Source organism: Lontra canadensis, unplaced genomic scaffold (assembly GCF_010015895.1).
Source record: "Lontra canadensis isolate GAN:19392208 unplaced genomic scaffold, GSC_riverotter_1.0 scaffold4, whole genome shotgun sequence".
NCBI classification, from domain to species: domain Eukaryota; kingdom Metazoa; phylum Chordata; class Mammalia; order Carnivora; family Mustelidae; genus Lontra; species Lontra canadensis.
In genome coordinates this window covers 52,743,733-52,762,002 of record NW_022630998.1, presented here as the reverse complement: position 1 = coordinate 52,762,002, position 18,270 = coordinate 52,743,733, and the positions used below count along the sequence as shown (strand labels likewise).

The 18,270-nt window shown below is 40.5% G+C and overlaps 2 protein-coding genes and 1 pseudogene across 4 annotated transcripts in view; 2 read left to right on the top strand and 1 right to left on the bottom strand.

Annotated features, from left to right (window-relative positions):
- The window catches only part of CDC20B (cell division cycle 20B), a 43,883-nt gene extending 26,995 nt beyond the window's left edge, over positions 1 to 16,888 (bottom strand). The window contains exons 1-2 of the mRNA XM_032851237.1: positions 16,826 to 16,888; positions 16,498 to 16,560 (exon numbers count right to left, since the gene is read on the bottom strand). Coding sequence (XP_032707128.1) covers positions 16,498 to 16,560; positions 16,826 to 16,888 — 126 coding nt within the window. The remainder of the gene's footprint in view (positions 1 to 16,497; positions 16,561 to 16,825) is intronic.
- Positions 907 to 5,043, top strand: LOC116863637 (annotated as a pseudogene).
- Positions 5,810 to 10,521, top strand: GPX8 (glutathione peroxidase 8 (putative)). 3 transcript variants are annotated; one of them, XM_032850569.1, is made up of 3 exons: positions 5,810 to 6,029; positions 6,583 to 6,844; positions 9,898 to 10,521. In XM_032850569.1, the coding sequence occupies exons 1-3, from the start codon at positions 5,826 to 5,828 to the stop codon at positions 10,059 to 10,061; spliced, it is 630 nt and encodes a 209-aa protein (XP_032706460.1). In that variant the 5' UTR covers positions 5,810 to 5,825; the 3' UTR covers positions 10,062 to 10,521. The 3 variants fall into 3 exon arrangements, with proteins under 3 accessions (XP_032706460.1, XP_032706455.1, XP_032706468.1); XM_032850564.1 differs by having other exon boundaries at positions 6,580 to 6,844; XM_032850577.1 differs by lacking the exon at positions 6,583 to 6,844.
- Positions 16,889 to 18,270: the final 1,382 nt, after the last annotated feature.

Genomic DNA, 18,270 nt, shown 5'->3' with positions numbered 1-18,270 from the left:
AAAAGCCTTCAAATATGTGTATAATCTCTACTAACCCAGCAACATCACCACTAAGAATGTAAGGAAGAAATTTTTAAAATGAGCAAATATCAGTAAAACCAAAATCTATTGAGTGCTTGCCACAATATGAACCCATATGTTAAAGGTCTACACACATTCGTATTTAATCTTCAGAAACACCTGTGAAGCAGGTTTGTTATTTATTCCCCTTCTACCAATGAAGAAACTGAGGTTTAGAGGTTAAGTGAATTGCTTAAGCCCACACAGTGAGTCAGTGGAGATGCTATACCCTAATCTCCTCTGACTCCAAGGTCCACCCTTCCAGCAGGGAACATGCGGTGGTTACTGCAGTGGTATGGTTAGAGGGCAAAACAATGGGAAGGACGCAGTGTTTACCAGTGGAGAACTGACAAGATAGGCATCCTTAAAAGAGACTATTCTGTAACCATTAGAAATTAGAAAATATAGGGGCACCTGGATGGCTCAATCATTAAGCATCTGCCTTTGACTCAGGTCATGATCCCAGGGTGCCTGGATTGAGCCCCGCATCAGGCTCCGTGCTCAGCAGGAAGCCTGCTTCTCCCTCTCCCTCTCCCCCTGCTTGTGTTCCCTCTCTCACTGTGTCTCTTTCAGTCAAATAAATAAAATCTTAAAAAACAAAAAAAACAATTAAATGTCTGTACTCTTCATTTTGGCTCAGGTCATGATCTCAGGGTTGTGAAGTCAAATTCCATGTCAGGCTCCATGATTCTCTCTCTCCCTCTCCTTCTGCCCCTCCCTAACCCTCTCTCTCTTTCTCTAAAAATTAAAAAAAAAAAAAAAATCTTCCCTTCTAAAAATATATATATGAGTAAAATAAATGAATCAATTTGAACCAAAATGCTAAGTAACTAACAAACAGTACACATGGCAAAAACACAGAGGTGGTATGCAAATGACTCTAGGTTAGGGAATCGCTGCATTTTTTGATTGTGATATTTCATCTTCGGTGTTTTTAAACTTTTATTCCAGGATCTATCTCTTGCTGAGGAAATGACTGTCATATAGTTCTAAACATCTCGAGTAGATAGTAAGAAAGAGGAAGAGAAGAAAAATAAGACAAGGTACAATAAAGGGGAAAAGGATGAATGACTCAGTACTCTAAGCACATCAGTTTGGCTTGTTTACCTTTTATTTTTATTTATTTTTTGGAAGGAGGGGCCGAGGAAGAGGGAGAGAGAGAGAATCTCAAGCAGGCTCCACACCCAAGACAGAGCCCCCGCAGGGCTCGATCTCACCACCGTGAAATCACACCTGAGCCAAAATCAGGAATCAGAGGTTTAACTGACTGAGTCACTCAGGCGCCCCATAATATCCATCACCTTATTTTTGAACCTCCAGTGTCTACTCATACTGGTGGGCAAAAACCTAAGCAAAAACTTTTGAGATCATTTTCAGATACATTTTATTTAGTTCCCCACTGCCCCTGGGGGCTCCCGAGTACCTTGAGTATCAATCCCTTCCCTTCTGTTACGTTGACCAAAGCTGCTTTCGTTAAGGCTCCCTCACCTCTCATCTTCTCTGCAGACTCTGTGGCCCCTTCCAGATCGCTTCAGTACACTTGGCCAAGCTGCTCTGCTGTTATTCTCCAGCCCGTCTCCTCTTTGACCCGTTCAGTGATTTCTTGTAAAATTAAATGTCTCCTAATGAATCAAACTCCTTCACCAGAGTATGACAGGAATCTTACCTACCATGTTTTCTTCTAAGGAAACATATCGTGTCTATTACAGAGAAACTGTTGAAAGAAGTTGAAGTAATTTGGGTTGTAAAGTTAAAATTCCTAAACTCTCTTCTTGCTTGTTCTATTTACTTGTTACAAATTTCTTCCTAGTTGAAAGAATTATTGCCGTCTACCTGTAGAGAGCTTTGTACTACACAGGATTCCTTTTAATATGTGTATATATGTGTGTACACGTATATCTGTACATAGAATTTATAAATAAATTGTGCGCAGTATAAAGCTCTCTACAAACAAGAGTCTTTTATTTGGCAGTCGGTGATTTGCTGCCTTATAGTTGTTCCTCCAAGCATTTCGTGTGTGTCTTCTTGTCTCTGAAACAGATTTCAAACTTGTATGAGGCAGGCTTCATTACTGACACTTTATTTTTATCCTCCACAGTGCCCAAGCTGTTTGATTCACTGAGTCAACTGCCTTATCCCATTCTTCTCCCAAGAGGTTCCCTTGACCTTCACCTCATCATTCTCTTCTCCTCCTTTAGAAAGCCTTCCTTGATCTCCTGAAAGAATGCTGTTGATTTTTCTAGCATACAATCTCCTATGCAGAGAAATTTATAATGTTGGTATATTTATAAGTTGAGAATGGTTTTAGTATAGACAGAACATGGAAACAATGATGACAGAGTCCCCAGAAAACTAAGAAATGATGATATCAAAATATATACAGAGAAAGACTCTGACAAATGAAGAGATAGTCTCTAAAAAACAAAGAAAAAAGAAATGCCTAAGGGCCAAAATCTATCAATGTTCAGTAACATCCAGGCTGGAAGTTACCCAAACTGTCCTCTTGAATGTCTGATTAATGGGCCTAAATGGATATTTATAGATCATTCATATACAAAAAAACTTACAAGGTTTAAAACCACATATATATGCTTTTTTATATATGTGCATGTATGTATGTATGTATACATAGATACATACATGTGCACACACATATATGCACACACACAGTCAATTTTTCCATCTCCACCACAGTACTCTTGAGTTGCTGCTGCCGTCTCCACCCACCTGCAGTGGGTGGTCGTGCGGAACTGCTCCAGCTTCCTGATCAAGAGAAACAAGCAGACACACAACACCGAGCCCAATAACCTGAAGGCTCGCAACTCCTTTTGCTACAACCTGCTGACTTACCGCAAGACTGCAAGGCTTAGACCCGGCACACCATGGCATGGCTGTAGCGGTGGTCATGAAGTGGAGATCCAGCCAGTGAAAATCCGCCACCTCCTACGGGCAGACCACCATCAACAAGAATGCCCGGGCCCCCCTCAGCAGCATCAGACGCGTGATCTGCAAGAACAGGGACTGCCCAGATCTGCGCATGTCTGCCGATCGCAGAATCCCCGCGCCATCCTGTTCAACCTGGACCCGGGGATGCTGAGGAGGAAGCAGGCCGCCCCCTGCAAGGGCCCCTGGGCACCTGCACCCCAGCCCCAAAGCAATAAGGGTGTAAAACACCTAAAAAAAAAAAAAAAAAAAATGTCGTATCTAGAATACTTTTAAACCGTAAGAGTCATAATATTAACAAACTGATTTAGCCCTGACGAGATTTATTTAAGTTTTCCAAATAGTTTTAATTGGGTGAATCTTCTGGACAAACGAATGTGCGACATCAAACCGGCACAGATGTTCTATTTCTGGTTACTAACTGACATGTGGGCTTGTACAGAATCTCTTGTAAGTTTATACAGCAAAACTTTGACATTCTCAAAGGCCAAGCTCTGCAGTTGATGAAATTACAAAACAATGAACTAGAAATTATCCTAATGATTTTATCGAAGTAATACCACCCTATGGGACCCTGCCTGGGGTCTAGTCAATCAGCATCTTCCCAGAGGTAACCCTTTGTCCTCTCCCTCAAATCACCCTTATAATGGAAGGGGTTTACATGGTTCAAATTACAGCAGATGTTCTATGAATTAACTTTTTTTTAATTAACTTTGGAAACTCAAGTTCCTGAGCCATTTCCTTGAACAGCCTGAGGAGCAAATCAAGTACCCAGTGTAGACATACAGTCATGAAACCTGTCTACGATGGAAGACAGGCGGAAACCAAAAAACCTCGTTACTCTGAAATAAAAAAAAAAAAAAAAAGATCGAGGTCTAACGTTTCTCAAATTTAAATGCACACTTGAGTCATGAGCTGGTCTTATAAAAATGCAGATTTTGATTCAGGAACTCTGAGATAGGGCTCAAGCCGCTGTGTGTCCTAAAAGCACCCGGCAATGGCCACGCTTGGAGCCCAAGGACCTTGCACTTGGAGCAGGGAGGTCAGAGCATTTAAGTCCAGGTGTCCTATAAAGTTTGACTTCATCAGTAACTCAGCTAGAAAGCACCCAAGGAATGCTATCATAGTTAAGAGATGATACAACATGTTTTGTGTACATTTTTGTTCTTTACCAGAAATTACGTTTATAGGAGAAGACTTTTCTGTTGTGTCCATTCTTACCAGGCTCCACGAGTGGGAATAACGTGGTTTATCAGTCTCTGACAGGTTGTGCCTGGCTAAGCTGTGGATTCGGCTCATCTACCCCCAAAAGCACACACCACAGATGCAGGGCCCAGAGGCAGAGCTGCCAGCCTCCTGAGCACATCCTCTAAAGCCCAAAGATCTGTGGTGGGAAAGGGCACTCCTATGGTTTTTCAGATCATTCCGTGCACTTCTTCCTAGCATTTTTTAAAAAAGATTTTATTTATTTATCAGAAAGACAGAGAGAGCACGCACACAAGCAGGCAAAGTGGCAGGCAGAGGCAGAGAAGCAGGCTCCCCCCTGAGCAAGAAGCCTGATGCTGGACTCAATCCCAAGACCTTGGGATCATGACCTGAGCCTAAGGAAGCGGCTTAACCCACTGAGCCACCCAGGCGTTCCTTTCCTAGCATTTTCAACAAACACACCAAGACCCCAAGAGTCAGGCCCACGTAGAATTGAAGCACCTTCATTTGAAACTTCCTGTGTGTCTTAGGGAAGAGGCTAAGGTGACCCAAGGACGGCAGCCCTCAATTTCCCATCCATTCCTACCCCTGAAATTTTCAACAGTAAAGTTAGGCCTCCTGTAAGAGGCAACAGCCATGGGAAAAACAAAGATGAAAAAAGAAGAAGAAGAAGAAGAAGAAACTAGATGATGCACCCAAGGAGAAGTGGATTCGGGGGGTTTCCTTGTTGGTTTTGCCTTCTTGATAGAATTGTCTAATTTAATTTTTAAATTCCTGATTTATTATAGAGTTCAGTATTTTTTTTTTTTCTGTCTACAGGTTGCAGCCCCTTAAATCACTGTCATGGGTTGGAACCAGGCTGTTTTAAAACTGCCACAGGCGTATCAACATTCAGAGGGGAAGTATTGTTTAATGAAACTTCTCAGTTACATATGTCTGCGTACTGAGTTAAATTGTAAAGTGCATTTCTTAGTGGGGATCCTGATCAAAAATTTGAAAAACACTCGACGATATTTTGCTTTTTGATAATGGAGTGTTCTTTAAAGCCTTCGTTGTGTTTGCTTTATTTTTACTATAGTCGCCTGGCATTGCCTAAATTAGATGAGTTCAGGGTAAGCAGCCCCTTCACATATTTCTCTGCCCTTTCCACTGCAAATTCCTAGAACTCATGTAGTAAGTTCATACGTTATATGTATAATACGTATAATATTAAATTCCTCCAGACTATCCATAATATTAACAGGCCACATTTAATCCACCTCTGAACTATTCCTGGGTGGTATTTACCTATTGCCCTACATTTAACCCACTACTGGGAGTGCTCAATCCACAGCTTCTGCCTTACAAGGCAGAAGAGTTAAAGAGTTAATCAAAGAGTTATCCAAAAAGTCCTGATTTTTCTAGCAGATTTCAGTGGGCACCATAAATACATTAAAATTCTTTAGCACTCCTTTATTTTATGCAGGACTTTCACCCCTTTCCCTATGTGAGAAGGGTCTTTCTATTCTGCAACAGTAGTCTGTCCCACTTGGTTTTCCGTTAAACAGAGCCGGTGTCAAGTTTCAGCTCCTCCTTGAATTCCAGCCCGCTGAGACGTCCCTCTAGAATCATCCAAAATGGAGCCGCTTACAGCATACCCTTTAAGATGTTCAGGGTCGAAAGCAAAGGTATTTGCAGTTTTACTGTCTATGGTTCTATGCACAGTAATGTTATTTCTTCTACAACTAAAATTCCTAAAACCTAAAATCAACAGCTTTTATACCTTCGAAGTGAAAGATGCAAAAGGAAGAACGGTTTCTCTGGAAAAGTTTAAAGGCAAAGTAAGTTGCATCTTCTGATTTTTTTTTGTCTATTGTTCATTCATGTTCTCTGTTTAATGAAATCAATTTTTCATTATTAAAGGGTCGTAAGTTATACTTTAGTCTAAAAAGTAATGTTGTTTATCACTTTAGCCATCAAAGTTCTCATTGTGTATCTACTTCTAGTTGATAAAGTCTGTCCTGTCTTCAGAGGCATGCTGAATTAATACTTTAAGTTGTTTAGGAAATTCTTATAGTTAGTAATGTGACTATGGAGGCCTTAAAAAACATTAATTCCATAATCTAGCAACATTAAAAACCACTCTTATCGATGTTACTATCTTTTATTTAAAAATAAGCCATTGTATCCAATGCTTTTTTAACGGTGGTGATCTTTCAGTCTTGATTCATGCATCCAGGTTACAATTTTCAATAAAATTGGGTATATGTAAAAGTATGAAATAACTATCTGCTTCAAAATGGTTTGGGATTTTAACTACTTGCAGACTTTTTTTTTTTTTTTAATCTTTTATTTGCTTCACTTTCCGGTTGGATTTTTTTCTTTTTCCGGGAGGTTGCCCTAGTTGTAAACGTGGCTAGTGACTGCCAACTCACAGACAGAAATTACTTAGCACTGCAGGAGCTACACAAAGAGTTCGGACCATTCCACTTCAGCGTCTTGGCCTTCCCGTGCAATCAGTTTGGAGAATCGGAGCCCCGCCCAAGCAAGGAAGTAGTATCTTTTGCAAGAAGTAACTATGGAGTGACATTCCCCATCTTCCACAAGATTAAGATTCTAGGATCTGAAGCAGACCCTGCATTTAGATTTCTTGTTGGTAAATATCTATCTTGCCTCGCCAGTTTAATGTTTTTAATTGCTTTTCCTTTTTAAAACAAGAGACCAGGACCATACTTCTCTGTTTCATTTGAAATGTTTTAGTGGGAAAGTTTGATAAAATACCGAAGAGCCAGAATCTCATGTTTTGTAATTTTCTAGAAGTTCTGCTTCTCTGAAGTCAATGTTTCAAACCTCTTAAATGGCAAAATGAGTCTACTCCAATGTATTTTATTCCTTATGATCATTTTCCTGAAGAATTTATCTGAAGTGTGGTCATGGCTATCTTCACAAAATATCTTCACAAAATAGCTCTCGGGGAAATGTCCCTCCCCACTTTAAAGCAATCTATGTCTCATGAATATTGCCGGGCATTATTAGTAGACATATCTTTGTGGTTAATTTTATGTTGTTTTACTTGTCTGAGATACTGTCTTTAAGGATGAATAATGTCTCGGTTTACCAGGTTTTTGCTAAAATTATAACAGAATATAAGGATTTTTTTTGGAGGCGGGTATATTAGGCTATGTCTAAAATTAGACGAGCTACAGAAATCTGTTTAAAGATTTTTCTGGGCCAAAGGTAGTGAGATATAGTGACTAAGGGCATTGGTTTTAGCTCCATTCTCTGGCTTCAAACCCCTACTCTGTTCCTTTTGCTGTGTGGCTTCAGGTACATGAGATAACTCCTCTGTGCCTTCTTCCTCATTTGTGAAATGAGACTATTAATACTACCTACTGCCTGACATTGTTTGTATTCCTAAGTATATTACTAGCAAAAAGCAAAGTATTTAGATGCTGCTTATACCTTGCCAAACACTACTCTAAAGGATATTCAGCTAATGTCCTCTCATCTGACTTATACAGATGATATCCTCGGTCCTATTTTCACAGATAATTTGAGTTTTCATTAAACAATGATCTCCATCAGATAATCAAGCTTCCAGTCCAGGAAGTCAGCTAATGATACTCTACAAAATTTAAGTGTGAAATCAGAGTCTTTTAAAAACATATTTAATTTCTAGGGAAAATTAGCACAATGCTTAATACCCTGCATAGTAATCAGAGTAATATCTTCATTCCTTCTATTTCCAGGATAATCTGAGGAAAGACAAGCCAGAGCACAAGTCCTTGTAATCATTTTCAGTTATAGCAGCCAGATACGTGGGCATCATAGCTCCTGAGTTCTCCCCCTTTGTCACTAAAAAAGCTTCTGAAACTCCACCTACCCCATGTAATCAAAAAAACTAACAGTGACTTAAGGTTTCAATGACGTTAGATGAAGCTCCAGAGACAAAGACTCTGAGATCCTAGTCAAATGAAAGTTACATCTTTTTAAAACAAGCCAAAATGGACTGTAACTGGTCACATGGTCACAAGCAGGACCATTCTGCCCATGTGTGCAGTTGTCACTAGACAGGGCATCTGGACATGGAGGCTCATGGGGACTGGAGCTTGGCCACAGCAAGGCTGTGTGTTGAGGGGGCTGTACCCACCTGGAAAGGTGTCTTTTCCTAATTCACATCAAGATGTTAGGTCAGCTAGAAAGAGCTCTGCCCTGACATGTAATATCTTTAGAGACGCATTTTTCATTACAGAAAAGGGCAATTTTTCAAAATGATTTTGAGACGGTTTTCATGTGGTGATATAATACGCTGAGTCACTGATGTTTGCTCTATCAGAAATATTTTTCTCTAATAATGAAATAAATTGAACTGCTTGGCACAGTGCACAAAGTAAAGCACATTTAAGTAATCAGGCTACTTTTTATTTCTTATTTTTAACCTATGCTCCCTCGTTGGTTCTTTCTCCCAGCACAAAGTATTGTACACCTTAAAACTCTAGGCAGTGTGTTCCTTCTACCTATTTAATCTCGATTTCTGAAAGAATAGTTAACACTTGTTACCTCTACTTCCCTGTCTCCGTTTCCTTCTTAGATCACTGTGTCTGGCTTTTTGCCAGGATCTCCTGAACCTTACAGGTACCAGTGACTGCCACTCTGGCCCCTTCCCTTTCTTCTTTTCAGGTTCCTCCTTTCCATCAACCCTTAATTCTGCTGAGCCTCGGGATTCTGCCACAACCCACTGGGGCTCTTCTTATTCTATCCCCTTTCCCTGAGTGAACTCTCTCTCCTAAGATCCAAAGCCATATAGTCAGTGGCCTCCTCTGACTGGATGACCCACATACACCTGAATCCCCTCATATACAAAAACAAATTTGTCATTATTGTCCTAAAATCTGCTTGCTTTTCCATAGGAGTAGGAAGGTCTGTGTATCAGTCCTGGTTCTACCACTTACTAGCCATGAGACCTTGAGTCTAGGACTCCATTTTTCTCATCTGCAAAATGGGCTTAATAATAATATCCACCTCACGGGGTTGCTGTAAAGATTAAATGGAAGGACCCATTTAGAGCAATGAGCACACATTACTAGGTACATAGTAAACAAGGTATTTATATTTTTTTCTATGTTAGTCAATGCACATCAATTCTGGGTAGTGTAAGTGGAAAAAAATCTATATTTCTTACATAAATTGAGATGTATCAAAAGGACAGCATAATTTCTCAATATGATTTAACACTGTATGTTAACTGGAATTAAATACTTAAAAAATAATGTGATAAAGAATTCCTTTCCATTTTTGTCTACATTACATGTAATGATATTAAAACCATAGATAACATTTAATATGAAAATAATTCCATACATGCCATTACCAAGGACCATTGGAACATCATTTTATCTCTAAAAATGTTAGGAAACTGAAAATTTTGAGTGACAAAGTAAATTTTTTTTTGTTTAGATCTGATGCAAAATAAACCACTTTCTTTCACGATTCCAGATCAGTAGAATCATCAGTGAAGTCACCAAATATACAGAAATATGGTTACTCAAAGCTTGAGTTTTGCTTTATTTGGGTGTTTTGCTTTTTGTTTTGTTTTTGACATTCCTAGAACTTGATTCTAACATTGTCACTTACATAGATACTAATAGAAATGACAAGCTTAGCAAAAGAATAAAATCATGCTCATGAAAATATATTCTGGTATTTTAGATTCATCAAAGAAGGAACCGAGGTGGAATTTTTGGAAGTATCTGGTCAACCCTGAGGGCCAAGTTGTGAAGTCCTGGAGGCCAGAGGAACCCATTGAAGTCATCAGGCCTGAGATAGCAGCTCTGATTAGACAAATGATCTTAAGAAAGAAAGAGGACCTGTGAATATGGCAGTGAGTCATTCAGACACAGTAATCGGAATATAGACATGTCAGGGCGGGGGTGGGTGGGTTTCATCTGAAGACTCTCACAATAAAATGTGGCCCTGAAGGATGGGGTGTTTTATTTTTAGGATACCTTGCTGGTGAGTGGTAATGATTGTCCCCAAGACAGAGATATTACATAAAGCAAAAATAAAGAGTAGCTAAAAAATCAAAATGCAATATATTAAATATTTCATCTGACCACACTGAATAATTCAGAATACAGAGTCACCAATGTGCGTCAATATCCTGTTGTTCACCTTGACATTTTCCAGGATTGTACTTAATGGAAATGCCAACACACCAGACCACCGTTTGAATTCAAGGCACTGTATGTGACTGAAATTTCAGGAGTAACTAAATGTAAATGGCTATTTTTATGTAATAAAATACAAAATAAACATTGAAAAATGTGAAATAGATTCAAATCCCTATATACTTCTGTTTCATGTACAGGATTTTGTTTACTTGTTTGATTTTTTTTTTAAGTACAGGTTCATAGTATATTTTATTATATCTGCCTGAATAGTCACTGATGAATGACACTATCCTAACTCTTGAAAAAGCCTTCATCACTTTCAGTTATTTCTAGGTTATTTTCCAGAAGCAACTCAAATTTTGTAAATAGAATATTAATAGTTGAATTGCAAGCTTTATTTCTGAATGAAAATCCTAAGTGTAAGAAAAAGACAGTATTTGATGATTTAGCTCAATTCTTGGTACATTAATTTTGGTTGCTCATATATTCAGACTAGATCAGCCATTTGGAAAGAATTCCATGCTACATCATTCTGACAGCTGAAACAGTCAGACTCAACTCTGAATCATCAAAGGTCTGAATGTAAACAAAGAGGTTTGCAGTCACAACAGTCTTAAACATCAGCAGTCACCCAACCCTTTGATAGAGCCACAATATGCTTCGTCTCCCAGTCATAACTTTTATGTTGTCAGTCTTACAATTATTAACTAACAGAGCAACCTGCCAAGTTGGTGAAGTCTAGATATTCATTTCATATCTTGGTAGATATTCATTTCATGAATTCAATAGGAAGACTAGGGCAAAAGAAAAAAAGGGAAAGGCAATCATGTAAAATTTGGCTAAGAAGGAAGACCCAATCTCAAAAGCCATGGCTCCCAAATTCTGACGTGATTAATGAAAGTGAAGAGGGTTTTTTTATGGTGAAGTCAGTAATGCCACCTCAGTATATAGTTCTGTACAAGTGTTTAAAGTTCTTGGAGAAACCAAAAATTTATTTCTTGGATCACCTTCTGCTTCAAAGTATATGTCTAAACACCCACAGTTGGGGGTACAGGTACAAGAACGTCAGGTTAGTATGTCAGCAAACCTGCTTGTACCCTTCACCAGCCATATGATCTTGGGCAAGTCACTAGACTACTTTTAGATTTGCTCAGCCATAAGTTGAGGTCAGACTGAACAAAGAGTTCCTTCCAGCTCCACCAGTCAAGGACCATGCTTAACAAGGTGTCTTCAGTGATCAGGAATAGAATCAGTACTGATCTGAATTGTTTTTGAAGAAATAGAAGCCCTCAAACAAGCCTATCTGTCCTTTGCGATTTTACCCCCAAGAGTATAGAAGCAGTTTGAATTCTGAGCCTCTCAGCAAAATTTTGTTCAGGTCAAACACTCCAAGTATTGCTCCCAGAGCACTCTTGCCCTGGGACAAGTGCCACAGGGCTGCTTCAGTGTTTTGTGTGCTCACGTTAGGGTATGAGCAGAAGTGTATATGGTAGCCCTATGCAGGCTGTGTAGACTCCCCACTGTCCGACCCTAATAGAGCTGCCCTAGGGACCAACCAGGACTGTCCTGGTGAATGCAGTTGAGATGTCCATTCTGCCCAAAGTCACTTGTTCTCCAAAGCCATATAAACTGGGTTTTCAGTTACAGATCTCCAATCCTGGTTGTTTATTCAACCTACGGTATCTACTATTGTCAGTGCTTGATTCTCTCCCCTTGTCCTTTGGGGATGCAGGGAAGGCAGGTGGGGATTTGAAAGTGTGTCAAGTGGGTGTCCATTGAAGGTTCTGTAACAATGAGGCTGTCTGTGCTAAAAGAGGGTATGGAGCTATTTGCTGATGTCCTGCTACCCATAACTCCAATGTCTTATGTGAATTCCACCAGGTGCACACATACAGAGGGAAAAAAAAATAGCTTTCATGAACTGAGCAGATCTTCCCTGTCTCAGCATCAAAAAGCCTGAGACACAGACTACTGTCTAAATTGAGGAGTATAACAGAAAACAGCTGGCATCCCATCAAAGGGTATTCAGTGGCCATTATGACAAAGGGACAAAATCAAATGCATTTAATTGTGATAATTCATAGGCTTGAAGTTTGGCTTATTGGGAGGGTGGGAAGGAGTACTGCATTCTAACTCCCAGTCTTCATCTCATGGCACATATAGCCATACTGTCGGAGACTGGAATAAATATGAATTTGCCTGAGATATATCCTGAAAGTCATACTTCATTTTTTTAAATACTTAGTAATTAGAGTATATCCATAGTATGTATAGAGGTAGCTATATACAGTTCCTAGTAATTATGGAACAGATAGCATATACCCGGTGGCTGATAACCATCACATCTCTGGAAGAGGGGTCCCAATTTGCAGCACTTGCCAATTTCCATGGTTTAAATGCTCCCACGTGGCCAACTTCCATCTACCAATGGCTTAATAACTAGCATGCCAAATTTCTGAAAATTTAACAATCATTTCTCACAACCCACTATCAGTGGGCTCTAGGACACCAAAATTCTTTTTTTTTTTTTTTTAAGATTTTATTTGACAGACAGAGATCACAAGTAGGCAGAGAGGCAGGCAGAGAGAGAGGAGGAAGCAGGCTCCCCGCAGAGCAGACAGCCCGATGCGGGGCTCGATCCCAGGACCCTGGGATCATGACCTGAGCCGAAGGCAGAGGCCCAACCCACCGAGCCACCCAGGAGCCCCTAGGACACCAAAATTCTTAAAAATCAGACTTGTTGGGATGCCTGGGTGGCTCAGTTGGTTAAGCGGCTGCCTTCGGCTCAGGTCATGATCCCAAAGTCCTGGGATCGAATGGAAGAACAGCTTTAAATATGTATTGATCATTGAGTATGAATGTTGGCATTTTATGTCTTGTTCTTTAGTTAAAAAATTAAAACACAAAGGCCAAGCCTTCTTAATTTAGTAGGTTTTATTTTTATCAACAGGTCAGAGACTTTCCATAAAAAAGAACACACTGAAATTTAACCTTTTAAGAAAAAAGAAAATGAAAATAATATTTATGTGGGAAGGATCCTTAAAAAATGCTGAAAATAAAATGATAATGGGCAACAATGAAAAGAGAATGAGATGTGAAAGTAGCAAAATGCATAAAGAATCCAATTATAGGCATATCTCCCATGATTTACATGTTTAAACTTAAAATAAGAATTAAAATTGTAATTATAATTGTAATTTATAATCCAGTAGAGTAGACTGTAATATATTTCTTTTTTTTTTTTTAAGATTTTATCTATTTTTTTGACAGAGATCACAAGTAGGCTGAGAGACAGGCAGAGAGAGAGGAGGAAGCAGGCTCCCCGCTGAGCAGAGCCAAATGCAGGCTCGATCCCAGGACCCTGGGATCATGACCTGAACTGAAAGCAGAGGCTTTAACCCACTGAGCCACCCAGGTGCCCCTGTAATATATTTCTCACATCTCACTTAGAATATGACTAATTGACCAGACCACCAATGTCAGTTCCATGAACTTGCTGCAAATGTCCACATGAGGACACGTATGTCACTGTATTCCTGGGACCCAGCACATACTTGACATTGTTGCATGAGCCAGTTGCATGGGCCCCCAAAGGAATCAGAAAATATTTAAAAGCATATTATACAGTCAATTCTTCCCACTTCACAAGCTAAATTTCATGTTCTACTCCAAATATTTTATGAGTCTGTGACTTCACAGAAGATGAAGTGAATAATTGAAGCAAATCCTCCAAACTATTCAACTCCATCCCCACCCCAAAAACTTCCAATTTTCTTGGTATTTCAAGTGAAAATGTTGGAGTTGACCGACTCATCTTGAAAGTTACCTCAATTCTCCATTCAGCTGGTACATACACATGGTTTTAGAAACCTGCTCTGATGTCGTATTAAGAAACTGACTATCGGGGCACCTGCGTGGCTCAGTGGGTTAAAGCCTCTGCCTTCAGCTCAGGTCATGATCCCAGGGTTCTGGGAATGAGCCCTGCATCGGGCTCTCTGCTCAGCGGGGAGCCTGCTTCCCCCTCTCTCTCTGCCTGCCTCTCTGCCTACTTGTGATCTCTGTCTGTCAAATAAACAAAATCTTTTAAAAAGAAAAAAAAAAAGAAAAAAGAAAGAAACCGATTATCTAGAGAGAATACTAAAGATTCAGTTGAAAACTTGGGAAAACATTTTAGGCTTTCCATTTCAAATTGTCATTGTATTCTAAATCTTATACTAAAAATATATACACCACATCACAAGTACTTTCATACTGTGAACCCAGACCTCCAAAAATACTGCCTGGGAAATTTTTAAGAATTAATTGCATTGGTTTCTTCAGTATTTATAAAGCTTTCTATTGTATTATTATTGGGTAACAGGATAGCAGTTATGAGTATTATGGTAACTAGTGTCCCGGTTCATAGCAAGAAGTATATACATACGCACATACACATACACTAATTACAAAATTAATTATATGCCGATGTCCATTGTATGTGCAATAAGAGAGCAGTTGCATGTTAGCTGATGCCACTCACATATTCAACCAGCTAACAATACACTGCCAACCCATCACACACAGGTAACTAGTACAGCTTGTTAACAAGAAGAGTTTATCCAGAAGCAAGCGGCAGGGTGGTTGCGGCTGCCATACTGACCCAAAGCAGCCAGCTAACAGCACACTGCCTACCTGACTCAGGTCACTCCTGCTTGTCATGGCCCATGACATCACTGAAGCTAATTTGCAACGTGAAACACTGGCACAATGGTAATCTTAAGAGTCCCATAAAAGAAAATTTATAAACAAAACTTGTTCGTCCAAAACAGTTATAAAATATAAAAACATTATTTTTAAATCATAAAAACTTAAAAAGGAAAACTCTCAGAAGACTTGCATTTGGTTATTCTAAAGTAAATGCTTGGATATCAAACTATGGTACATATGAAATAACCAAGTTATACTTAACTGTAGCTTTTCCAATGATTTCTATTTACCGACCAAAAGACCAGTTGTCTGTATTAGGCAGCAAAATATTTAGTAGGAGTCCTGGCAATACATAAGCTGGGCAAAAAACAAAACTGCAGCTATTTTGGAGGGGGGGAAATCAATATTAAAGTATTTAGGGAATGTAAGGACTTAAAACTGTTGTTCATCATCTCCCACTATAAATAACATTAGTCATTGCATTTGAAAGGGCCATTTTGTGTTTGATTTATTGTAACACCACTGAAATACTGAAAATTTTAAATTATAAGAAAAATCTGTAAAAATGTTGATGGGTTTGAAACTAGAATCTATGAGGAAAGTTTAAAGGAATAAGAACAATTTGGGGTAGAGAGAAGGCAAGGTGAATGGTGATAGTGAGAGATTTAAAGCATATGAGGGGGTGCCTGGGTGGCTCAGTAGGTTAAAGCCTCTGCCTTCGGCTCAGGTCATGATCCCAGGGCCCTGGGATCAAGCCCCACATCGGGCTCTCTGCTCAGCGGGGAGCCTGTTTCCCGCCCCCCTCTCTCTCTGCCTGCCTCTCTGCCTACTTGTGAGCTGTCAAATAAATAAAAATCTTTTTAAAAAAAAACAAATAAAGCATATGAGGGCTGTTTATGTGGGAAAAAGAAGAAAAACTCACATAGATTTGTTTTATTTTTACGCTGATTACAAGAGAAGCTACAGGCCTTTGGCTTCAGACTTTCAAGGAGAAAAAGTACTACATTGGATCAACTTTAAATTGCTAAGGGAAGGACAGACCATCAATTAGGCCACTTCTCTGGTTATCCACAAGATGGCACCATTTCCCCTTTTTTGGGAGGCAAGCTTAACTGCAACAATGGCAAGTGCAACTAGCAACTGTTAAAATTAACAGCCAGCTAGCAATGCACTGCCTACCTGACACATCCATGCTTTCCTGTTGAGGCAAAAACTAGAAAGCACCAGCGGTATACAAATGATTACCACTGTCAGGGATCTTCAACTTCCTACAGAAATAGGGGGGAGGGGAGTGTATAATAAGATCTGTAGTTAGTGATATCTTAGGAGATTGATTTTTTTAAATTTTCATATCTTCAGACCACGCCGTACTTCCAACAAATATCTTCTTTAGGAAAAATTATTTTGTTCAAGATCAGAATTAAGAGAACTAGAGCAAGCCCTAGATACTCACCTTGGAAGAACGTGGACTTCTCTTCTGCTTCAGGTCTTTGGCGAACACCCTCATGACATTCTCCTTCGAAAACAGAGACAACATATAGAGAGAAAAATTATTTTAAAAAATCATAATGCTAGGCGTGGGATGTTTATACATCCTCAGCTTGTCCGGCTGCATTTACTTATTTCTTTAGCAAGCAAGCACCTCCGGTATTCAACTAAATTACAGATCGCAAAATGCAGGATCAGGGTTTAGAGTTTTATGCTACATCTTGGCCCTAAATAGGTATTATAAACAGTGCCTTCGACGAGAAGTCCCTGGGAAACAAAAGGACATCACTCACCCACAGTATCTCTTCTTCTGTCCGGACCCTCCGCGGGGCTGTGCGCTCCAGTTTCCACTCCATCTCGGCAGAACTTCCCCCCACCTAGAGTTTGGCCTCCCCTGCCCGATTGGCTCTGGTTTTCCCCCCAGCTCTAAGTCGGTCTTGACGCCTAATCGTCAAACATCTAGAGTCTCACCACCCCCTCCTCCCCCAGGGACCATCATTTTTCACCCTTAATTTTCATTTCCCCCATTCCTCCCACTGCTCCTAGACGGCATTCCCCAGAGTACCGTTTAAAAAGCCGGCTGCGCGGCAGCCGGAGCGGGAATCCCCCCGTCCGGCTTCTCATTGGCCAGCGCTGAGGTGACGTAAAAATGCGGAAGGGATTCCCCCAGCGCGCTGCGTAGCCCGCCTCCGCCTTCCGGCTGGCCGCCCAGCGCCGCCGCCGCCTGCTCTTTGTCCGCAAACGCGCGCAGAGAAGCGCCAAGCTTTGCCGCGAGCGGTGGCGGGCCTGATCTGGGCCACGCGCCCAGGGCGGTCACACCAGCAGGAGATGAGAGGGTTGGCGGGCGAAGAAGCGGGTTCTGTGAGTTCACGTTCTTTCCATTTTCAAGGTGGGGGAAAAGGTTCGTTATAACGGGGCCTCCTCTGCATTGGTAATAATGTTCCCCGTTTGTGTAAACCACTGATCTTAGACGTGTTCCCCCAACGTGTTCATCAGCTCTCGCTCCATTTTTCAAATAGGAAAACGTGGCAAGATTTCTGTGCTAATGAGAAAGGGAGCCATCACATTGTTTCAGTAAGTTCTCTGCTGTAGCCATTTGGAAGGGGCCAGGATCTCTCACTTGAGCTTCTCAGCTCTCTTCCCAAACAGCAGGTTGGTGAGCGAGATGAAGGCATTGGTGAAGGCTGGCGACAGAGAGCACCTCAGGAGGAGTGCAGAGCCAGCAGGAAAGCTGAGCAGACTGGGGGCTACATCAGGAAGGAGAGGATGATTTGGGGGGTTTAGGGAGGGGTTTAGAGGGAAACAGCAGCCCCACCTAAGCTGCCAAGGGAGGCTGGCTGTGCCATATGGCAGGAGGGGAAACTGGGGAACCTCTGACAGACTGGCAACCAGCTTCTCCCTTCCAGTAACCTCCTCCCTACCTTCCCCCATTTGACACTGGATTCCTTTCCCTTTAATGCAAACTGTGGGTTTGGGCATTTTCCTGGTGAAAGGATTCAAAGACATCAGATAAAAGGGTCAATGATTTAAAAAATAAATAAATAAACTAAATTCACTCTCTTGTTTCCTTCTTACGGAAAGCAAGGAAAATTGACATCAAGGCTGAAACCCAGTCTTGAACCAGTTGTCCGTCTGCAATTATAAAGGTTAGGGAAAGTGCTGCACAGGGTAACAATCAGATGAGATTTATCAAAATGCTTGATAGTCAAATAACCCATGGACTGAAAGATCTGTAAGT

What these genes read in the sequence shown, in the direction of transcription:
- GPX8 (XM_032850564.1), top strand. Translation starts at nt 5,826, where the DNA reads ATGGAGCCGCTTACAGCATACCCTTTAAGATGTTCAGGGTCGAAAGCA. An exon ending in TGGAAAAGTTTAAAGGCAAA is followed by an intron (nt 6,030 to 6,579) that starts GTAAGTTGCATC and finishes TTCTTTTTCCGG; the next exon opens with GAGGTTGCCCTAGTTGTAAA. An exon ending in TGCATTTAGATTTCTTGTTG is followed by an intron (nt 6,845 to 9,897) that starts GTAAATATCTAT and finishes CTGGTATTTTAG; the next exon opens with ATTCATCAAAGAAGGAACCG.